We start from the raw sequence: 25,277 nt of genomic DNA, 5'->3' as shown, positions 1-25,277 counted from the left end.
GGCTGAATATATGGCCCAAGTACATAAATAATTTCTCTGTCCTCACCTAACCACTCATGAACTTACTTAGGAGAGGGTCATTGTTTGATTGGGAGAGGGAGCATGATGCTGCGTTTGAGGGGATAAAGAGTTCTATTGCTAATGCGCCCCACATTGGTAGTTTCAGTGTAGAAAGGGAAACATTTCTTACCACAGATGCCAGCAACAAGGGTATGGGAGCAACCATGTTGCAAACCAAGAGAGAATTGTAGAATTTGCCTCCAGGACACTTACTGGTGCTGAAGCCAATTACTCAACTGTAGAGAAGGAGGCACTGGCATGTTACTGGGCCATCACCCACTTTAAATGTTACTTGTGGGGTTTACCGTTTGAGCTAAGGACTGATAATAAACCCTTACTGTCTGTTTGTAAAAAAAGAAAAAGCAACGGACAACACCACGCCCGGCATAGCCAAGTGGGTCCTGGGGCTCCAAACCTTCAATTTCGGAATAACATAACATATGTGCCGAGCTGCAAGAACAGTGCTGCAGATTACTTGTTTAGGACCCCGTGGCCAAGGAGGAGGAGGGTTGTGAGGTCGTGGCGGATGCCATTTTGGAGGTTAGAGTACCAGCAGTGAAACAGAGTCAGTGGGAGTCAAGTACAGAACAAGATTCTCAAGGCTGTTAAGGTGTTTATGGCCAATGGATGGCCCCACAGATGCAGGGATCTACCAGAGGAACTACAGTGCTTCTGGAATGTAAGGGATGAATAATCCATTAAAGGGGATTTTGTGTTGAAGTCAGGTAAAATTGTCCCACCTGAAGGCCTGAGGGACCAGATATTGGATTTGGCTCATGAGGGGTATCTGGGGAGGAGTCTCTGTAAGGCTAAACTCCGATCTGATTACTGGTTCCCCCTCATGGATCACCGCATGGAAGAAAAGGTCAGAGACTGTCTGGCATGTAGTCTTGGTGACAAAACTAAATGTATCAGGCGTTGCCCCCTCATCTCCATAGAAGTAGCTATGTTCTGTGGAACAAATTGGGACTGGACATTCCGGGACCTCTACAGGCCATGGGTCCCCAGGGCAAGTACCTTATTGACTATTTCTCACAGTGGACATCACCCAAATTTGTCAACATTGTCAATATTAAGACCCTCACTGATTTCTTAGCGGAGGTATTCTCCAGGGAGGGTATCCCTGATACTCTCATCATGGACAATGGGGTCCAATTTGTGTCTGAAGAAATGATAGACTTTCTAAAAGATCTTTCCAACTGATGTGCGCACGGCTTTGTATTGCCCCAAGGCCAATGACAAAGTTGAAAGGGCTAATAGAATGCTGAAAAAGTCTATTCAGTTACCTCTGAACTCAGGGGAACCCATAGAGAGCACTGTGAGAGACATGTTATGCTCTTACCACCCTACCCCCAATGTCACCACTGGAATGTCTCCATTTGAAATGTTGAGGGGGAGAAAGGCAGGATCCAAGCTTTCTCCCAGTTGGTTGTTCAAGAACAAGATGATCACCTTTGACCCAGAGGAAGTAGGAGAAAGGGTGGTGAGACAACAAATGGTATACAAAGACACTTACGACAGGAAGTGGGGCACCAGAAGCAAAGCCTGGAGAACAGGGCAGTGGGTTCTTATAAGGAAGCCCCAAAGATCTTAATATACTGTGAACTTCAAATTGTTGTAAAATCAATAAAAACAAAGTTAAATAAAAAGGAAGCCCTAGATGGCAAGCAGCAAGGGTGACAAATTCCATGAACCAGTGAAGATAAAGCATGTCAAAAACAATGCAGTGGTTCTGGAAAATGGTAAAATGTGGAGCATGGATAGAATTACTGAATGCCCCCGAAATCGGATTACCTCTGTGAAGGGGGAGGAGGAACTGGTGGGAACTAAGTGTGGTACAGGTCTTGAGAAAAGGGTCTGTAGAACTGTGTGTCCTCCCAGGTGGCAGAAAGATTTTGTAATGACTAAGTTGCAATTGTTTCTGGATTGCTAGCCTTTGCTTATATTTGTTTTGTGCTTTCTGTTCCCTTGTGTTTCTCTCTCTCTCTCTGTCTCTTTCTCTCTCTCTCCGCCTATTTCTTCTTCCTTTCCCAGCCTCTTCATTCCCTCTGTTTTCCTTAAAGGGAGGGAGATGTGTTGATTTTCTTCCATCCCTTTCCCTTTCCTCCGCTTAGCCTCTTCCATAGAATTCTCAAAGAGAGGCAATTAAAAAGTTGGTGTCCTGTCAGACTGTGACCTGCGGGACTGGCAATTGGAGGTGTTTATCTATGCCACACACAGCGTACCAGGTACTGACTAGATACACAGACGGAGAATCCTGCACGGACTTTACTCAGACTTGTGCACACGCACAATTCTCATATTGAAGTTACTATCTCATGTGGTACTTTCCCAACCGTACTCAGGCTGGGACGGAAATATAACCAGCCAGAAGGCTCAAAAGAATTTGTCATTACCACAAAGGCATTAAGAAGTCGCTGGTCTCTTGTCCCGATCGACGAAACACGTGTTGGCTGGAGCTTTCATCAAAGAAATCATTAAAATTACTCATTTATGATATGTTTGTTTCCTCAATATAAGTTGTTACACCGTATACAAGTGTGCCAGGGCTTGCTAAGAAGTGTGAGGCACTTGGGATTTGTTTGGAGTATGTAAATGAAGAATGTCCTTAGGCTGCTGGAAAAAGCTTCTTTCATGTAATAAGGAAGACATATATTGATTTAAAAATGTACCTGGGGCCTCTTTCATGAACAGCACTGGAATGATTCCAGGCTCCTGAAATACTTACCCAATTCAATAGAGCTACTCTTATAACTAGGTGGTACTAAGAAGGACTTAAAAGACAGAGCAGAGGCACTCTAGTATTATGAGAAAAACAAACTGTCAATGGAAGGTAGTAATGTCTATTCATTGGTTACCACATTAATATTTAGAGCATTTCTTGGTCCTGAGACATCAAGAGAGTAAGACCTAAGCTCCTGTTACTGCAGCAGCATCACAGTAAATTTGTGTGTTTTTTAAAGGGTAAGTATAGTGCTACATATTAGTTACTGGGTTCTACCGGCTACATTACTTCCTTCCTCTCCTTTTCCCTCTATTTTTTCATACTTCTCATTCCCTGCTTCTCGGGTCAACCTATGTCCATATTTCATCTGTTATTCCCTTCTTTGGAAACTTTATATGTCCCTCTCAACTTTCATCACTTTTCAATCATTCTTCCCTTTTTTTCTCCCTTCTTTAAGCTATTGGTTCTCCTTTCCTCATTTCAATCATTGCTGTTGACTTTCATGCTCATATATTTCTCCACCTTATTCCAATCTCTTCATATTGATCTTTCCATGCTTCCTTTATATTTTCTATATCATACCTCTCTCGCTCATTCCACCCTTTTTTCCATTTTCTCTGCTTTAAGCTGTCCTTGCCTCCCAAATTCTTTATGTCCTCGCTTCCTTACTCCCATTTTTCTTATTTTCATCCATTCTCCTTAATCTGAAACTTCCCCCTTCTACTTCTTTACCTCAAAGACCACGTCGCCGAAGATGCTGGTTTGGAAGTCAGGGCCCACTGTCACTAGGGCGGTCTGTTTGGCCTCATTTTGGATGTAGAGGCTGGTTACAAAGTTGCTGTACTTCCAAACGCTGTATCCAATGATGTTGCCAGGTGGGCAATGGATCTCCAGCTGCAATATAGAATGTGTCAGTAACCAAGAGTGTGCACTCAAAACAATTTCTAGTTATATGGCCCTAAGATGGCAGGGAGTGTCATCAGAAAATCACATTTCAGAGTGTTGAGACCTCAAACAATAGGGGATCAAGGCCCAGGCTTGGAATGGCACTTGGTAGAGTACTCCTATCAGGTAGCAGAGTATACAATGAGGATACAGGTTCAGAAGCATCACTTTTTCACACCTGTGAATACCTCTGTTTGAAAAATGAAAAGATGACATGATAATAGTAGAAGTTGCTGTCTTAATTCACTTGAATCCATCTATTTTACTACTTTGGGTGAGTGGCCTCAGCAGTAGAAAAAAACAGATCCAAATATTGTCAGCTCTGGAATTGCAGGGACCTTACCTCGCTTGAGCAGCATGCGCACTGGCAGTTCAGCAAGAATTGAATCACTTCTTTGTTATTGTTGTCTAGGACATGGAGGTTGTAGAGCGGACAGCAGCATTTGACTTCCTGCTTGGCAAAAAAAATCCTCTGGTTCAAGGTGTTTAGAATTTCATAACTCCGTCCCCATCTTTGTGCACTGGAAACTTAAAATGAATATTATATGATCACATCCTAACAACAACATCATCTCTAATACCATTCCTGTATGTTTAAAAGTCATCATCACACACAGAAACCCTACCAGCTAAATGTTTTTTATCAAACACATACACTTGATGAACCAGTGTGGTCTTTGTCCCCAGTAATGGGTCTAGTTCCTGGTCATCCTTATCAAGGACAGAGACAATGATGTTCAAGTCGGATCTTTGTCATCGGCCAGGAAAAAGGTGACCGTATCTAATTCATATAGAAAGTCATGTTCAGCTAGGACGGAGGCAACAACATCAAAATATTTGTCATCATCTAGGGCAGAGACATCAAATTCCAGGATTTATTGTTGTCATTGGCCAGGAGAAAGACAAGAATATCAAAGTCTTATCAATACTAGCCATTAGGTAGGGCAGAGACAAAACAAATCTAAATCCGACTCATCTTGGTCTTCAACCAGTGATGAGAAAACAATGGTCTAGTTGTATGGGGTCATCAACCATACCAAAGACCACATTAGGAACATTGTATTAATTGCCACAGCAATCCTGATAGAGTAAACTGAGTATGTCTTGTTTGTAATCATCATCAACTGGAGTAAAGACAAAATACAAACAAAAAGAACCAACTCTTTTTAATGGTTTTCCCCAGCAAAGGCAGAAACACCAGTATGTCAGTCAAATTGGGATAGTCATGTGCAAAGACAGAGACAGCAGTATCCAAGTCGTATTTGTAATCCTCAATCATGGCCATTATAGCAGTATCATTAATCATTGTCATCAATAAATTTAAAATACTTATTTATAGGGGGCATTAGCCGAGCAAGAAGAACAATAAATAACATATTCATAGTCATCATGTATCAGGGCAAGATCACAATAAATGGATCTTATTCCTCTACACCCACCCAGGTAGAAACAAATATTTAAGTCTTAATCATTATCATGCCAAGGAGAGCAAAAATAACCAAGTCTTATTCATGGTCATCCTCAACCAAGACAAAGACACCTTTATGCAAATCTGGTTTGTAGACATCTTTAAGTGGAGCAAAGACCAAGCCAGCCCAGTTGTATTTATCACCATCAGTAACTTCAGAAGAGGCTACCCTATTCATGTCTTGTTCATACTCCTCATGTACCAGGACAGGGGAAACAATATCCAAGTCATTGTCATCAACACCCAGAAACCAGGTCTTATTCATCACCATCATTATCAACCAGGGCAAAGATAACTTTATACAAATCTTGTTTATAGACCTCTTTAATTGGAGCAAAGACAAAGACGGCCCTGCTATATTCATCATCATTAATCACAAGATGGACATTCATTTCAAAGTCTTTCATAATCAATTTGTAGCCGGGCATAACAACAATGTCCAAGTCTTTGTAATGGTCATCATTGCCCAGAATCTAGGACTTATCATCATCATCATAAACCATGGCAGAAACAACGCTATCCAAGTTGTATTTATTGTCATCAATTAGACGTACAACAAAAATACCCAAGGCTTAGTCATCATAGTCATCAACCAGGACAAAAGGCAACAATTCAAAAGTATTATGGACCAGAATAGGAGAACAGTTTATCTTATTCACCACCAACTACCAATGCAGAGACAAAGATATTCAAATCTTGTCCATTCTCCTCATCAACCAAAAGTAGAGGTAAAAACTACTAAGTCTTATTGGTTGAAAACCAAGACTGAAAGAGGCGACGGACTAGCCAGGTTGCACTTCATTCAGCTTCCGAGATATGTTTTAGACCTGTGCTCTAATCATCTGGCACTGGTCGCCCTCAAGTGCCAGTGAATCCAAACTTGATGAAAGCAAGGAGGTGCACCAAGAAAGCATATCCAGTCCAGTATAATTCTTGAAGAAATTCCAAATTCATGCACAATAAATGAACAACCAGCCAACGTGTTTCGTTCCCAAGATACATTCATGGAACTTCGTCAGGGTTTTAATGAAATCACATAGAAAACAAATGATAAACAGTCATAAATAATAATAATATAAACGAATACAACATTATCGCAATAACGTAACAATGACTATGAACTGAAATAATTAAAAGGCACATAAGGCACACAGTAAACACAACAGAGGATAACACATTAAAAATGATTTAATAGAACCACAGATTTTGGACATTGGTCAGAACCCAAGTTTTCACAAAAAAAATAGATGCCTAATTTTAATATCCAAGAAAAAGTTAATTGCAAACATTAACACTTAAACCAATGTGACTGTATCATCATTTTCACCCAAGTTGCTGAGGATTTCACCTCAGAGCCAGTAAGATTTGACACTTTGCCATAAATAGGATAGAAATGACTTGTCCAATAACGAAAAGTTAAAGCTATTAAAATATAGCTGCAATTGATCACAGCAGAATAGAATAGTGAAAGCAAGAGTGAACAGGGTCAAAGGGGGGTAGAGGGGAATCAGCAGGAGTCGCACGTTAGAAATGTATAGCTAAATAATGTGATATCTAAATTAATAAAAATATGTGATAATAGTTTAGATGATAATCTTAATTCTCACCTCTATATTAGAGTAGGCTAATACGCCATGAATGACATCACGATTCAGTAGCAACATTATAATAATTGGGAAATCCCAGGCCTGATGTCTGACACCTAGTTTTAAAACATAGAAACACTCGAATGGAGTGCGGATCAATGTACTCCGCTAGGTATGCAAGAAATAAGGGCAAAAACCTGTGGTACAAGGTGCACAGGGAAATTTGGGGTTACGTACCCTCTTTTTGAAGTTGGAACGATTAAAGAAACAAGAGCTAGCACGGTGGTGGGAAGGGATCCCTCTACAGCAGTATATTGATAACAAGAAAACTCCCAGAGGTTTACGTATTGAAAGTTTTCCAACCTTGGAGGATCTGAGTGAAGACTTACTGTAAGAGTGGGAGGCCAATCTCGAAGGTGCCTCACTTGTTATGATGCAAATACTCAGGCATGCAATTGATAAAGGGGCAAAGCTGTTGTCAGAGATTGAGGTGGTAGAAAACAAGGATATTTTTAAAAAATAGGATAATTGAGAGCCACCAGCAATACCTTAAAGATGAGGAAAATATTGTGTGATGATAGAGATGTGGAAAAGGCCACATGTACACATTTGCCAGAAAATATGATAGTTCAGATCCCAGAAGACAGAAAGAGAGGGAGGGATGAGACAGATGATACTCGCTCGGCAAGCAGCAGGTCTACCTCTTCACAGAGTAGTGTTGCTTCAAGCAGCAATGTGACTGAGATCCCTTTAGTGGAGGAAACATCCTCATTCCATAAGGAATTGGCAAAGTTGAGAATCAGCAACAGACAATGAAAAAAGCAACATCCAAAACCAGGATAGTGGGAGGAGGTACAAAAGGCAATGTAAAAAGTGGTCAAGTAGACAGGGAGGGCATGATGACAAGATCAAAGAAAACTTAACATACATGACTATCCCTACTGGGGTAAATATGGGGTCTCTACCTAGGAATGAATATTGTAAAGAATTTTGCAAGACTCAAATATTGTGGAGAACCTCAACGTTGACAGTGGGCTACGGCCCACATCTAAATTTATTCCCATGAACTCTTACCATCAGAATATTGGCATTTTCCACAAAAAGGTAACAGAGAATTTATATAAACTTGAGTCCCCAACTAGATTTGTCAGTCAACCTTGTTCCAACCGGTCACCTATTGAGAGGCGGACCTTAGGCAGGCTTCATAGTGACGGCAGCATTGTAATCAGAAAAGCTGATAAAGGCAGTATTGTGGTTATAATCAATAAAGCAGATTATATGGATGAGATAAATCGCCAACTTAGTGACGTTCATGTTATTTACCAGTAACAGCTAAACCCATAAGTTTACTGTGTTTTATAACAACTAAGTGGTTCTGAATAAAAATCCAATTACCCTCATCACACCCAAAATAGGTGGCTCCAGTTGAGGGGTGAGGTTCGAATGATAATACAGTCACTAGTATTCAGTTTGGTTGCCCGTCAGTTGAATACATATTGATACATTTATTTATTTATTTATTTAAACTTATTAAGCGCGCAGCTACCCGCAGTGGGTTTCCCGGCGCTAAGGGACAGAAAAGAAGAAGGAGTTTGCATGCTGATCTTACTGATGGAGAGCTTCTATTTGCTGTTGAAAGAGCCAGGTTTTCAGTCCCTTGCGGAAACGGAAGAGGCTGATTTCGGTTTTCAGGGCCACAGGGAGAGTATTCCACAGTTTTGGACCCAGATAGGCAAAGGATCGACATCCCATTTTTGCTAGCCTAAATCTAGGAGTGTCATTTGATATTATAAATTTAAAACAATAAATACTAAAATCTCTAAAATTGCTATTAAACAAGAGAAAATAAGTATTTCATTGATTTGTATCTGTATATATATTCTCCTATTAACCGAGTGCCTGCGGGTAACAATTGATGATCCTATACTTCCTAATGTAGGCACGTGTATAATTCCTCTGTGAGGTTCAACCCCCCAGGCTGCTTGCTGTTTAATTTCAGAATGTAATTGGTTTCTAGTTTACGCAACTTGGTCTCCCTATTCCCTCCCCTTCTGCTGGCGAGGATAGCATCCACCACATAATATGTAAGCTCCTTGTTATTAATCTGATGATGTGATTTGAAATGGTGTGCCACCGGGTAGGTATTATCCTGTGATGTTATTGCCCTGAGATGCTGAAGTATTCTCTTGTGGACGGGGAGCTTGGTGCTCCCCACATATCTAAGCCTACATGGGCATTCCAGGATGTATATGGCATATTCCGTTTTACAGGTTAATACTTTAGTGATTTGATGTTCACGATCACTAAATCCATCCTTGTATGACCGTTTATTTATACCATGGGTGCAGGCTTTGCAGGTTTTACACCTGAAAAACCCTCTGTTATTTTTAAACCATGATGTAGTATCCAGTATTTCTGGGCATGTGACAACCACTCTCTCTCTCTCATATTGGGAGCTTTACTAAAAGTGATGGATGCTTTCTTAGGGAGGTCTTGGCCGATGATTGGGTCTTTACATACTATTGGCCAATTTTTGTCAATTATTTTGCGAATCTCCCTGTGTTGATTACAGTAGCCCGTAATTATCCGAAAAGGATAATTTTTCTCCATCTCACCCTTGCTTGCCATAATTTGCTGATTCTGTGTCTCATCCTCATTCCATAAGGAATTGGCAAAGTTGAGAATCAGCAACAGACAACGAAAAAAGTAACATCCAAAACCAGGATAGTGGGAGGAGGTACAAAAGGCAATGCAAAAAGTGGTCAAGTAGACAGGGAGGGCATGATGACAAGATCAAAGAAAACTTAACATACATGACTATCCCTACTGGGGTAAATATGGGGTCTCTACCTAGGAATGAATATTGTAAAGAATTTTGCAAGACTCAAATATTGTGGAGAATCTCAACGTTGACAGTGGGCTACGGCCCACATCTAAATTTATTCCCATGAACTCTTACCTTCAGAATATTGGCATTTTCCACAAAAAAGTAACAGAGGATTTATATAAACTTGAGTGGCCAACTAGATTTGTCAGTCAACCTTGTTCCAACCGGTCACCTATTGAGAGGCGTGCCTTAGGCAGGCTTCATAGTGACGGCAGCATTGTAATCAGAAAAGCTGATAAAGGCAGTATTGTGGTTATAATCAATAAAGCAGATTAAATGGATGAGATAAATCGCCAACTTAGTGACGTTCATGTTATTTACCAGTAACAGCTAAACCCATAAGTTTACTGTGTTTTATAACAACTAAGTGGTTCTGAATAAAAATCCAATTACCCTCATCACACCCAAAATAGGTGGCTCCAGTTGAGGGGTGAGGTTCGAATGATAATACAGTCACTAGTATTCAGTATGGTTGCCCGTCAGTTGAATACATATTGATACATTTATTTATTTATTTATTTATTTAAACTTATTAAGCGCGCAGCTACCCGCAGTGGGTTTCCCGGCGCTAAGGGACAGAAAAGAAGAAGGAGTTTGCATGCTGATCTTACTGATGGAGAGCTTCTATTTGCTGTTGAAAGAGCCAGGTTTTCAGTCCCTTGCGGAAACGGAAGAGGCTGATTTCGGTTTTCAGGGCCACAGGGAGAGTATTCCACAGTTTTGGACCCAGATAGGCAAAGGATCGACATCCCATTTTTGCTAGCCTAAATCTAGGAGTGTCATTTGATATTATAAATTTAAAACAATAAATACTAAAATCTCTAAAATTGCTATTAAACAAGAGAAAATAAGTATTTCATTGATTTGTATCTGTATATATATTCTCCTATTAACCGAGTGCCTGTGGGTAACAATTGATGATCCTATACTTCCTAATGTAAGCACGAGTATAATTCCTCTGTGAGGTTCAACCCCCCAGGCTGCTTGCTGTTTAATTTCAGAATGTAATTGGTTTCTAGTTTACGCAACTTGGTCTCCCTATTCCCTCCCCTTCTGCTGGCGAGGATAGCATCCACCACATAATATGTAAGCTCCTTGTTATTAATCTGATGATGTGATTTGAAATGGTGTGCCACCGGGTAGGTATTATCCTGTGATGTTATTGCCCTGAGATGCTGAAGTATTCTCTTGTGGACGGGGAGCTTGGTGCTCCCCACATATCTAAGCCTACATGGGCATTCCAGGATGTATATGGCATATTCCGTTTTACAGGTTAATACTTTAGTGATTTGATGTTCACGATCACTAAATCCATCCTTGTATGACCGTTTATTTATACCATGGGTGCAGGCTTTGCAGGTTTTACACCTGAAAAACCCTCTGTTATTTTTAAACCATGATGTAGTATCCAGTATTTCTGGGCATGTGACAACCACTCTCTCTCTCTCATATTGGGAGCTTTACTAAAAGTGATGGATGCTTTCTTAGGGAGGTCTTGGCCGATGATTGGGTCTTTACATACTATTGGCCAATTTTTGTCAATTATTTTGCGAATCTCCCTGTGTTGATTACAGTAGCCCGTAATTATCCGAAAAGGATAATTTTTCTCCATCTCACCCTTGCTTGCCATAATTTGCTGATTCTGTGTCTCATCCTCATTCCATAAGGAATTGGCAAAGTTGAGAATCAGCAACAGACAACGAAAAAAGCAACATCCAAAACCAGGATAGTGGGAGGAGGTACAAAAGGCAATGCAAAAAGTGGTCAAGTAGACAGGGAGGGCATGATGAAAAGATCAAAGAAAACTTAACATACATGACTATCCCTACTGGGGTAAATATGGGGTCTCTACCTAGGAATTAATATTGTAAAGAATTTTGCAAGACTCAAATATTGTGGAGAATCTCAACGTTGACAGTGGGCTACGGCCCAAATCTAAATTTATTCCCATGAACTCTTACCATCAGAATATTGGCATTTTCCACAAAAAGGTAACAGAGGATTTATATAAACTTGAGTCCCCAACTAGATTTGTCAGTCAACCTTGTTCCAACCGTCACCTATTGAGAGGCGGACCTTAGGCAGGCTTCATAGTGATGGCAGCATTGTAATCAGAAAAGCTGATAAAGGCAGTATTGTGGTTATAATCAATAAAGCAGATTATATGGATGAGATAAATCGCCAACTCAGTGACGTTCATGTTATTTACCAGTAACAGCTAAACCCATAAGTGGATTTCCGTCACTTATCAATTTAAAATTAAGTGAACGGAGAGACATTTGTCTCCTTGGTGACAATCTAGATATATATATATATATATATATATATATATATATATATATATATATTAGCAGCCCGTCCCGACCTTGTCCGGGAGCTTTCAGGCTTCCCCCTACCCCCGCCTGCCCCGACATTGCCCAGCAGCCCGTGCCCCCGCCCGCCCCGTCCCCCGCCTGCCATCTGGCCCAACCCTCGCGTGGCCTGAGTCAATCCCCGTCCCCCGCCTTCCCCGACCCCCGCCTGCCCCGACATTGCCTTTTGGCCGTTCCCCGCCTGCAGCCCGTGTCCCCGCCCGCCCCGTCACCCGCCTGCCGCCTGGCCCGACCCTCGCATGGCCTGAGTCAATCCCCGACCCCCGCCTGCCCCGACATTGCCTTTTAGCCGTTCCCCGCCTGGCCCGACACCCGCCTGCTTACGTTTTCCGCCGCTCCTGAGTTCACAGCTCCTCACCGCTTGTCCGCCGCCGCTCCTCCCCCGCGCCATGTCCGCCTCTCCGTGCTGCTCTTCACGTGACCGCTCCTCCCCCGCACCATGGCCGGAGCTCCTCTGACGCCGCTCCTCGACGTGAGCACGCACGTCGCGGCCGGTGCTACTTTGGGGGGGGGGCTACTTTTTTTTTAAATATTAATTTTTTAAATATGGTTTATTTTTAAACTTTATATAGCCTATAACCATCTGCATAACCTGACGATTTCTACGGTGTATCGGGTGTGTAGATTGGCGCAGTGGTTCCGGAGTTTACCCGCCTCAAAGCCTGAAACTTTCTCCTTTATTATAGTAGTATAGATATATGTGTTACTGAAGGTTGCTACTGAATCGTGGTGGTCATTTATGACGTTATTAGCCTTCTCTCTAATAGAGAGGTGAGAATTAAGATTAACATCTAAATAACTATAATCACATCTTTTTAGTTACTTAGATATCACATTATTTAGCTATACATTTCTAACACGCGGCTCCTGCAGATTCTCCTGTACCCTACCTTGTCCCTGTTCGCTCTTGCTTTCATTATTCCGTTCTGCTGTGATCTATTGGAGCTATAATTTAATAGCTTTAACTTTTTGTTATTGCACAAGTCATTTATATCCTATTGTTAATGGCAAAGTGTCAAATCTTATGGACTCCGAGGTGAAATCCTAAGCAACTTGGGTGAAAATAATGATACAGTCACATTGGTTTAAGTGTGAATTTTTGCAATTAACTTTTTCTTTGGAATTAAAATTAGGCATCTGTTTCTTTTTGCAGACATGGATTCTTACCAATGTCCAAAACCTGTGGTTCTATTAAGCCATTTTTAATGTGTTATCCTCTGTTGTGTTTACTGTGTGTCATATGCGACTCTTAATTATTTCAGTTCATAGTCATCGGTATGTTATTGTGATAATGTTGTATCAGTTTATGTTATTATTTATTGCTGTTTGTCATTTCTGTTTTCTATGTGATTCATTACAGCCCTGATGTGAAGTTCCATGAATGCATCTTGGGAATGAAACACGTTGGCTGGTTGTTCATTTATTGTGCATGAATTTGGAATAAATTAGTTCTTCAAGAATGATACTGGACTGGATATGCTTTCTTGGTGCACCTCCTTGCTTTCATCAAGTCTTATTGGTCGCCAACTTCATCAGAGCAAGGAATATCTTTATATACATTGTGTTCATTGTCCTGTTCAAGTAGTGAAACTACAAACATAACCCACTTGCATTAATAGTCATCATAAATCACAAGATAGACAATCATATCTAGGTCTTTTTCATCAGGTACCAGGGCATAAACGGCAATATTCAGGTCGAAGTCATTGTCGTGATCACTCAGAATCAGTCTTATTCTTCATCATCATCAAAGGCAGAGACTACCGTATTCAAATCGTACTACAAAAATACTCAAGTCTTACTCATTATTGCCCTCAACTAGGACTAGCACAACAATATCAAAGACTTATCAATAGTCCTCATTAATCAGGACAGTGACAAAAATAAACAAATCTTATTCATATTAATCAGACATTAGAGCAACAGAACAATATATGTCATATTCATCTTGTCAAGCCTCAAACAGGGCTTAGACAATAAGAACCATATCTTAGTCATCGTCACCAGCAACCAGAGCGGAGACGTCTTGTAAGAGCTGAGTGTGGTGTTGGAGATTGCCCTGCTGCCAGACCCTAGCTGGTATTGCTGGGAATGACCAATGATGTGGATCTTGCACGCCCAATGCTGATCTTCCTTGTCCTGGCCCTGGCCCTAGTGGTAGCCAAGAGAGATGTGGCACAGAAATGGGGGGTGGCGGAGTTGCCGAAATTAGAGGAATGGAGGAGAGGGTTGGACTTCTACTTGGCAGCCGAAAGAGTCACCTATAAGGCGAGGGGATGTCCTAAGAAATTTGGCAGGGTATGGGGCAAGTGGAGACGATACCATGGCCTGGATGGCGGTCTCGGACCCCGGACGAAGGAGAGGTGCATTCGAGGGACCTCAAGGGTGTAGGAGTAGGGTACCTTCGAGGGGATGGACAGGGTCCTGAACTAATCATGGAGGGATGGGTTGAGATAAAGGGGAATGTTTTCTTTTTAGTGAAGATGTTTGGTGGGCGGGGGTGGATGGGACTCACTTGATCACTAAGAATGACATGATTGTAATGTTGTGAATGAATAAAATGCAAATAAAAATGTTTATAAAAAAAATATATGTACATCTCTTAATGGTCACCTTCATCAATCAGAGTAAAAGCAAAACTATTCACGCCAATAAACAACTAATATTGGAGGGCTGAGTGAAAGATTTGTTTTACATCTGTGGTCTGCAAGTAGTCATTCTATAATTATTAATCATGAGGGGACTGTCCTACACTGTATTGACTCCTCCTTTATCTATTCCTTGTGAGACATGCTCTTAATGATCATTGGTAAGAACTAAAGGAAACCATAAATCAAGCCTTACATTTTTCTTGGATCACAACTTGGTCGATCTGAAAGTAAAAACAGAAAAAAGACTATTAGTTCATCTACCAATGAACAATTTCAAATATTGGCGATGACCATTCCACAGGTATAACAGAGAACAATGTAAGAACATGGTACGCCAAAAACAGCACATGAGTGATGACATCAAATACAATAACAATAGTGACCATCCCTTGCAGGAAAAATAGTAATGACCACTCAGATGTATGTCACAATACTGAGTGACAACATATAGTCATGACCAAATATCATAACTAGAAACATGACTAATACAAATCAGGAAAGTAGGTTTGCATACTTAAAGATAGATTTACTATGCTTAAATCAACATCTATAGACTTTGAAGATACATACAACTTCAATACAAATAGATATAGAGTAAAGCACTTGGCTATAAATAATTATCTACAGGATACTGTGGTAGTCACTATTCAGAATACAATATTTTGGCAGAACAATATTTAAAGCTGGATATTGTTGTAGAACACCAACCACCTCAGAGCATACATTTGGGTTACTAATAACAATGGCACGAAAACTTCATCCGCATAAAATGCCTCCACACAACTAACGAAAACAACAGCCAATTCAGAAAGAGCCCACTGGCACAAAGGAAATACAGCTATAAATCTCCTTAACTCCGTTTGAATTATCATTAAAAGAACAACTTCAATTATGCTTTGGAGTGTTCATCATTTTTATTTTCAAACATCAGCATGTCTAACACATGTTTTTCTATCAAATATGTACATTTCATATTGGTTTAACACAATCACAACATTGTTTGTCCTTTTGGAAGAACTCAGTTTTTACCAAACAAATTGGTTTTCAAGCATGGTCTCCACATGTCAGCTTGTGATTTTCCTACTACAAATGCATCACACTAACAGATTCTCCTTCACATGTCCAGGAATTACCATCACATTATGCAAAATGATACCCTCGATTATGTCAAGGACACAGTTGTGCCATGGCTGTCTGCCACAATGCTATGAACCACGACAGATCAGTCATGGTGATCAACATGTGATACCTCGGTCTCACCGATACCCCAGGGATTGAATCCCATTGAAAACACCTACTATGAATTAGAACCCAAGTGTGAGCTCTCCTCACTGCCAAGGGAGGGGATTCACAATATACATACATGTGCAAAACCAGAAGCAAAACACATAACGTATTTGATTGTCGCATGAGGAGTTAATGCAGCTTGTGGAAATCATTGTTCCACCTTGTTTTTGGAAGTTTTTTACATCTCTAAATAAAATATCTAAAAAATATAAACATTTTAAATGGTTCAACAAGACCAATGGAGACGAGGGAAAGACATCACATGCTCATCCCCCACACACGTGTCCCACATGGCCCGCTTGTGAGATTCTATCCCCCTCCTCACTTTATGAAACACCAGCTCTTTTGAAAAATTAATGGTCTGCACAGTGAGGTTGTTCCAAGTCAAGTCTTTGTAGCCCAGCAGACTATCAATTTTAATCCGAAAGTAAATATAGTCTAAGTGAATAATTTATAAAACTGCGCCACTTGGTTAAAGAATACTAAGTGTGGAATTTTAGGAAGAAGAGGGTGCTGCAGCCTATCTCATTTAGTATTAAAAATCTCCCAGCAGGCCCTGCTCTCCCCCCTTTCATGCTAAGCTTCACAGCATAAAGTAGGTGAAATAATATGAGCCGTGATGGAGGAACATGTGAATGAAATGGAAGAGGGCGAGGTTAGTACGACCACTAGAAGCAACGTGATGGAGCAGTACCTAGGTTATACCACCGCAACACATTCACCACAAAGAATTACCACTACAGCAAAGTTACAACAATGCATTTACCACTGTAATGAGGTAAGTTACAGTGAGTTAAGATACAGCGCATTACATTTACAATGGGTCTAAGATGGCTGGTTGGTGGGGCATAGGAGTAGTAAGGGGTTTTAAGGCTCAGGGATGGGTGGTGACTAGGGGTAATGGGGTGTTTTTAGGTATCAGTAATGGGTAGTGCACTGGGGTAAGGGATTGGCAGGGTACAGTGGGAATTAGGGGTATTTAGGGTTCAGTGATTGAAGTGTATAGGGGCAGTGGTTGGGTTTTAGCATTCACTGTTTTTTTAGGGTATTGGTTACTAATAATACAACTCTATCAGTCCATCTATTGGATCAGCAAACCCTGGTAATTCCAAACTATGGGCTTCATGGCAAAGTGTGGGCAGTGGATGGCGTCCCGCCAGGTGTGAATGTGGTGCCATCCTTCTGACCAATATGTGACTATGGAGGCCGTGTCCCCCCCACACTTTAGCATGAAGCCTGTAGTTTAGTATGACTAGGGTTTGCTGATCCAGTAGAGGGACTGGTAGTGTTTTATTATTTATCTTATTTGTGTGGTTTGACTGGATACCATAGCTTGGAATTCTTTTACCGTGAAGACCAGAGACCTAGTGAGGTTTAGTGGTCGAAACAAGTTGGCAATTATAAGATTTTTTATAACTATAGGATTCTTTCAGGCCAAATGGCTCATTGTACCTCATCCTAAGACCAACTTTTAGTGTTTTTAAATCATACCAGAGGTACTCGCTATATAAAGAATATCATCGAGTACACCTGAAGGTAGATTTGATGCTCCTACCTCGGTGTGAGAGGTCGTCAAATGATGAAGCATGCCTCCATAAGTTGAGGGCGAGATGACCTCTCAAAAATCTTTTGATGACCCACGGATTTAATAATTCAAAACCCAAATAGAAAGTTTTGGCTTCAGCATCCTTAGGAATAGTAGAATTTACTATTCCAACTCTAGTGTGCGCAACAGTAGGGAAGGTGTTGGAATGGTTATTATACTATTCCTTATGTTAGCGCACCCCCTAGAGCAAGTCTATGTAGCAACTTGCGTTGTAATGTACTGCGATGTAACAATGCAGTTGTTGTAACACATGCAATGTAATGGTGGTTTCCCACTGTGCACAAACTGGTATGGCAATGATGCCTACATGCTGGGGTGGGGGATGAATACATGGCAACTGAGCTTTACCTGATGGGGCTCTGTGCAAAATGGTTCGGCTGGGGTTCTTTACATGCTTTGGAGGGGGTGGAGGAATGCAAGGCAGTGGACTATAAGACAGTGGGGGTTGTTTATAAGTCTGGGGTTTCCCATGCTTTCCATAATCTGGGGACAAGTAAATGACCATTAAAAACATGTGGTCTATTTGGAAAAGGATCACAATGTGCCTTTTTCATATCAAGCCACCTCCCTTCTCCCTGGGCCACCGTACAGCCATGTTTCATATTTTTGAACTCCCCATGCATGAGTGTATCCCAGGCTGATGTGGTTAAACAGAAATTAAGAGATGCACCGTGAATAAAGCAAAAGGTAGAGACAGACAAATTCCTAGAATGGGGGAAATAAAAACATGATTTAGTCCTCTAAGCAAAGATAGTGGACCGCATTTAAACCCTTATCTTTTCCTCAGGAGTCGTGGCCACAAGGGTGAGGAAAAGGACTGCCGGATCTGGCCAAATTTAGAAACTTGAAAAAGAATTCGGAAAGATCAGAGGAGCAGGGTTCACAATGTAGCAGCCTACTATCTGTGCTTCTACAGAGCTTTATACTGTACACACAACAGAGTTACAATATTCAGTTGGGAAGTAACAGTTAATACTTAACAGTAGATGGGGCGTGGCTTTGGAGCCTTCGAAGATGGCCGCGGTCCGGGAGAGCTCCGCCGGGTCGTGAGGTGTCGGATCGGCTCCAGGAAGCATTCCTGTGTTTGGGCACTTAAATTTCGGCATAACCGATGTCGGAACTCCTGCTGCCCCTTTTATAGCGCTGGGGCTTCTGTTTTATGAGGTTTCTGCCCCTTTTTTCACCGTTTTACTGCCGCGACGCGCTGTAATGTTGCGGCCGCCATTTTGTTTTTCGGCAGTCCCGTTTTTTCCCGCCAGTAGTGCGTGAGATGTTGTTTCCTCACAGAATTCACTGGTTTTTGGCGGTGGCACCTGTTTTTTCTACCTTCTGATCTTATTAATGATCTACTAAACTGCCACTTTCGTTTTCCTAACATTTGAGCAAGGATTATATATTTTTTCCTTCACACAACGCAAAGGGGTCCTGTCTTTGCCGTTCTTTTGTTGTTCTCAATGGCTACATCTCGTAACAACCGCAATGGGTCATTACCACCTAAAGAAGCGGGTGTAGAGGACTTTAACCCCTTCAATGTTTTACAAGACCCTTCACTGGAAAATATTAGCGAGACTGTTGTGAATCCTAAAGGGTCTACCAATACTGCTTCTCGTCTGGGAGCAAAGCAAAATAATAAACTATCTTCTGCATCGACTTCCACAACTGGTAAGGGAGCGAAGGTAAACCCACCTTCTCCTACAAATTCTTCATCTCTAATCTCCATGGAACTCATTCTTGATGAAATCCGTGCTTTTAAACCCCATATGGAGGAAACTAATAATCGTCTCCACAATTTGGAAACCAACTGGTCCCTTACTGATCAGAGAGTTGGAGTTTTGGAAAACCGTGTTGACTTTTTTCAGGGTCTTACAAACCAAATCCCTCTTATGTCCAAAGAGATCATTCATCTTAAGCAACAGATTGAGCAGTTGGAAAATCGCAACAGGCATAATAATTTACGCATTTATGGCTTGGCGGAAGGTCTTGAGGGCCCACATCCAATTTCATTTTTTCAGACCTTTTTACTAACTCTTTTGGGTCTTCTTGATAATCCTCCACTAAATATTTAACATGCACACCAACTTGGCACTCCCTCCCGCTCCTCATCAACCTCTACAAAACCTAGAGGAGTCATCCTATATTTCCTCGAATATACTGTCTTGCTTCAAGTACTCCTTGCGGCTAAACAACGTGGTAAGATCATCTGGAAAGGTTCTACCCTCTTTTTTTGCGCAAGATTATGCTAAGGTAACTGCGGATCGTCGGAAAAAAATCTTGGAGATGAGGCCAGCCTTGCGCAGCATCAACGCTAGATACGGCTTATTCCATCCCCGCCTTTTAAAAGTGACATATAACAACAAAACGACCAACTATGAAGACCCTGCACTTCTGCAACAATTTTTGAATAGCTGTAGTGTGGATCCCATGGAAGGTCCTAGACTCTAAAGGACTTTATATCAAATTTCATTCATGTGTGTTCCTTGTTCTGTTTTCATTGGCTCCTTCTCTCTCCTTGTTTGTAGTTTTTATCCCCATGTTTTATAGTATTAGTTTTTGTATGCTTCACCCTCCTTTCTGTTTTCTAATATTGAATGTCTGTTCTCCGCCAGGTTTTCTGTTCATGCCTGTTGATTAATCCTTCTTTTCCTCCCAATCTTCAGATCGCTGGTTTTATGTTCCCTCATCACTTCTGTCGTCAATCTTCCTGGACGTCGTTCCTTCCCTGCCGTCTCGTTTGGGGTATCCCGCTCTGCGTACCATCTCCCTTATGTGGCTCCACCATCCCCTTTCGTCTGTCTCCATGTGGTATGTCTTTGGTTACAATATTTATCCAATTTCTATCTTGTTTTATATCTTATGTTCTACTGTCCTTTTTCCCTTTCCTCTTCTAGTTTTTCTTTTCCCTTTACTCAGCTTCCTTGTTCTCTATGAACTTCCAAACATCTCTTCTTTCATCTTCTATGCTCTCCTATCTCTCTCCATTTATCTCCCTTACTCTTCTTTTCTATTTCTTTACTATCTAGATATATTGCTTGATTTTGTTTCCATTACACTTTTGCTAGTTGCTCTGGTTATGATGTATACGGTTTATTTTTCTAAATTTCTCCTACAGTTTTAAATGTCAGTTAACATAATTTCTTGGAACGTTAAAGGCTTGGGGCCCGATTCACAGAACTAACTTAAGACAAAATCCTAAACTTACTACTTTTGGTATTCACAGAAGTTAGGATTTTGTCTTAAGTTTGTCTTAAGACTGACTTAAGACAGACTTAAGTTAGGATTTTGTCTTAAGTTCGTCTTAAGTATGTCTTAAATTTGTCTTAAGACAAACTCCTAACTTCTGTGAATACCAAAAGTAGTAAGTTTAGGATTTAGTCTTAAGTTAGTTCTGTGAATCGTCCCCTTGTGGTCTCCCATTCAAAGACAACGGGTTCTTTCCCATTTAGCTCATTTGAAGGGGGACATAGTATTATTACAAGAAATTCATATTAAATGTTGAGATCTCTAAATTACGTCGTAACTGGGTGGGCCATGTTTTTGCTTCTCCTGGTTCGGGGAAACGTAATGGTGTTGCAATTCTTTGTCATAAACGTTTGAACGTTCAACTTATCAAACAAGATTCTGACGCTGAAGGTCAATGGGTTATTGTATCAATGTTAGTCAAGAAAATTCCCTTAACCATTTTTAATATATATGCTCCCACTGTACATGATAAATTGTTTTGGCCTCAAATTCTATCTAGAATGATGCAATATACAGGTGATTATTTTATTTTGGGTGGGGACTGTAATATGATTGTGGACCCTTTTCTAGATAGGAAATCTTCTTCCCGTTTCTCCCCCTCCCAAATGCATACTCAATTCACCTCCACCATTTCCCAAAGATCTCTAGTTGATTCATGGAGACTTTGTAATCCTACATTTCAAAAATACACATATTTTTCCCCCTGTTCATTCTTCCCAATCTAGGCTTGATTACATTTTTATTTCCAAAGCTTTAACGCAGCACATCACTTATTCAGACATAGGTTCCATTTTAATTTCTGATCATGCTCCAGTATCCCTACATCTTGATTTACTTCCCCCTGTTAAAGGTACTAGGAGATGGAGATTCAAGAACTCCCTCCTATTAGACAAAGCTTTCACAACAGCTTTTCCTGACTTGGCACACAACTTTTTTTACTGATAATGAGTCTCCCCTCTCTTCACCTCAACTAGTTTGGGACACTTTCAAAGCTGCCTCTAGAGACTTCATTATCTCCTATGTTGCCAAGAAACAACGTCATTCTAATCAATCCCTAACTGCATTAACCTCCCAAATTAAAAGGCTAGAACAATCTTATTTTTCGACCAAAATCTCAATCTGATCTCTCTCAACTCATATCCGCGAAACTATTTTTTAATAAACTATCTACTAATTCTGCCAATTTATTGTTGCTTAATTCTAGCGCCAAATTTTACTCTACCCAAAATAAGGCTAGAAATGTTCTTGCTAATTACCTAAAAGTGAAGAAAGAAAGAATGAAAATTAATTTGATAATTTCCTCTTCCAAGATGAAGACATTTTTGTGGAATTTACTAACTTTTATCAGAATCTTTACACTCCGGAATCCCCTCCCTTGTCCACCGATATTGACCACTATTTATCTTCCATTCCCTCCCCGGTGCTACCTGCTGTTGATTTTGCATCATTAGACAAAGACATTGGTCCTAAAGATATTTTGGAAGCCATTCACATTCTAAAAAAAGGTAAAGCTCCTGGTCCAGATGGATTTTCAATTGAATTTTACTCCCACTTTTCCGACTTTCTTGTTCCCAAACTTCATCAGTTATTTTCTTTCTTTATATCCAATCAAAAATCTGAAGGCTCCTTTCAGGAATCTCTGATTTGCTTCCTTCCTAAAGAGAATAAAGATCATACCCTATGTAAGAATTACAGGCCAATCTCGTTGATTAATCTCGATTATAAAATGTTTGCAAAAATCTTAGCTTTACGGTTAGACAACATTTTACACCAACTAATTGGCAAAGAACAATGTGGTTTTATTAAGGGACGTCATCTTTCTGATAACACTCGTCTTTTCCTTACTGTTCTTAGTAAATCCCAGACTTTTAATCAATCATTAGCTGCTATTGCGTTGGACGCTGAAAAAGCTTTTGATAGAGTTAATTGGACTTTTATTTTTTCCACCCTTACTTGGTTCGTTTTTGGTCCAAAATTTCTTTTTACATCTCGTTATTATATTCTTTTCCTAGATCCTTTTTTTTGCTAATGGATTGATATCATCTTCTTTTCCTCTTTTTGGAGGGGTTCGCCAAGGATGTCCTCTGTCTCCCCTCCTTTTCATTCTTGCATTAGAACCCTTCTTGACAAAAATTCGACTAAATAAAGATATTACTGGTTTCCCTTATGGTAAGAAACATCTCAAGCTCTCTGCATATGCGGATTACATTCTTTTATTTATTTCTAACCCTCAAACTTCTATCCCAGCCTTTTTATCTGATGCCTCAAATTATGCAAAGGTATCAGGTTATAAACTTAATGTAGATGAATGTGAAACTCTTCCACTTAATGAATTTTGTTTTCGTGCTGAATTTTTAATTTCTTCTTTTCATTGGAGCTCCTCTAAAATAAAATATTTAGGTCTCTGGTTTACGTCCTCAATTAAAGATACAGTAGCTCTTAATATCGAACATTTACATACCACCTTAACAGATTCCACGTCCAGATGAAATCATTTATTTTTATCTTGGTGGGGCAGATTAGATTCTATCAAAATGATGTTAGTCCCAATAATTTTATTTTTCCTCTCTAATCTACCGATTAATATCCCAAAATCCTGCTACAAAACCATTTACTCAATCTTATCCAAATTTTTGAGGCAAAACAAAAAAGCTAGAATGTCCTTTTCTAAACTTAAAAAACCTAAACAATTAGGTGGTGTCAACTTGCCAGACATCTCTTCATACCACACAGCATTCTTTCTCTCTAATTCAGTTTCTTTATTATCTGATGCAATCTCCCCCTCATTGTGGGTTGAAGTTGAATCCTCCTTTTTTCATCCCTTTTCTTTTGAAGAATTTATTTCTCTTCCACGTACTCCTCAAAAGATGTCCCTCCCTATTCTTAAAAACTCCAGAAAATGTTTTCTTCCTTTACTTTTCGTTGGCCTTGATGATCACGCTCGATTTTTACAATCCCCTATTTGGTAGAAACCTCTTATTACAATCAAAACTAGAACTCTCTTCTGGAAAAAATGGCAAGAATTGGGTCTTACTTGGATACATCAATTTTTTAACAATGGTTCTTGTGTTTACTTCTCTCTTCAATCACATTTCTCTCTCCCTCAATCTTTCCTTCCCAAATTCATTTTATTACGAGATGCTATTCAAATTGATTTTGACTCCCTTCCAACTTCCTCTTCTCGAAACACCTCCTCTACCCTCACTATGCCCTTTCTATTATCTTCCCCTTCACAAATTTATAAATGATTACAGGAAATTCCCTCTACAACTGACAAATCAAAAATTGAACAAGACTGGGAAGTAGACTTAGGAGCCTCGTTCACTATCCCTTTATGGCATCAAATATGGAACAAAATAAGGAAATCTTCTAGGGCAGCGAATACCACTCAAACACTGTTTTTATCTACAACAGACTTTTGATGACTCCCCTCAAATTGCATAAAATAGACTCCTCTATCCCCTCGACCTGTTGGTCTTGCTCATCCACACAAGCAGATCTCCATCACATGCTTTTTACATGTCCTTTAATTCATGCTTTTTGGGTTAGAGTATGGCAGCAAATCAATAAAATTTTCTCTACTCAATTCCCATTTTCCCCATGCACATTTTTCTAGGTAGTCTTGCAGACATATGGTCCCCCATTGATCATAACACCTCCATTATTGATCTTCTTTTGGCAGTAGCATTTCAACAAATTACTAAATCTTGGAAAAAATACGTCAGATATTTCATTTCAAGCCTGGTGGTATGGTGTTTGTTTTAATCATAGATTGGACAGAGCATATGTCCATCCTGTTTCACTTGCTATCAAATGAGATTTATTGTGGTTATCCATCACTATCTTTCTAGATATCTCAGCCCAAGCTTCCCCAATACATACTCCATGTCTTGAAAAAGTTCCCAAGCCCCCTTGAAATAGTTTTCCAGGATGTTATTTATTATCTTATGTAACTATATATCTTTAATTATTATATGAATTGTTCTTTGGAGACTTTGCATGTTTTACTTACTACATTTTATCTATAGAGATTGTACTGTAATTCAATACTGATTCCCCCCTTCTTTTCCTTTTCCTACTCTTTCTTTCCTTTTCTTTTCTCCTCCTCATTGCATTGTATTACTTTTATTTAATATTGCATTGTTTTCATCATCATATTAAATTGTGATTTTCTCTATTGCAATTCTATTTTCAATAAAATTCCTTTTCAAACTTAAAAAAAAATACTTAACAGTAGAGATATGACAGAGATGCAACATTCAATACAGAAATACAAGAGTCGATACTTAATAGTAGAGATATGAGATGCCGTGCCTAACAAAACTGAATGTGTCTATCCATCTGTAACAAAACTGTTGCTCATGTAAAGCGCTCCGATACCCGATGTCTCGGGTTTAGTTCGCGCTATACAAAACTCTATAAAAAATAAACTTTAAAAAAGTTGCAATAT

At 40.0% G+C, this 25,277-nt stretch overlaps 1 protein-coding gene across 2 annotated transcripts in view; it reads right to left on the bottom strand.

The window, feature by feature from the left end:
• Window positions 1-25,277, bottom strand: part of LOC144797749 (phospholipid scramblase 1-like) — a 113,378-nt gene that overhangs the window by 36,897 nt on the left and 51,204 nt on the right. For both annotated transcript variants that reach the window (XM_078668498.1, XM_078668499.1), the window contains exons 4-6: window positions 14,888-14,915; window positions 4,074-4,258; window positions 3,518-3,679 (exon numbers count right to left, since the gene is read on the bottom strand). In XM_078668498.1, the coding sequence (XP_078524624.1) occupies window positions 3,518-3,679; window positions 4,074-4,258; window positions 14,888-14,915 (375 nt within the window). The remainder of the gene's footprint in view (window positions 1-3,517; window positions 3,680-4,073; window positions 4,259-14,887; window positions 14,916-25,277) is intronic.

The sequence above is a fragment of the Lissotriton helveticus genome, chromosome 12 (assembly GCF_964261635.1).
Source record: "Lissotriton helveticus chromosome 12, aLisHel1.1, whole genome shotgun sequence".
Taxonomy (NCBI): domain Eukaryota; kingdom Metazoa; phylum Chordata; class Amphibia; order Caudata; family Salamandridae; genus Lissotriton; species Lissotriton helveticus.
The sequence above is the reverse complement of the archived record's forward strand: the minus strand, read 5'-3'. Positions and strand labels throughout refer to the sequence as shown.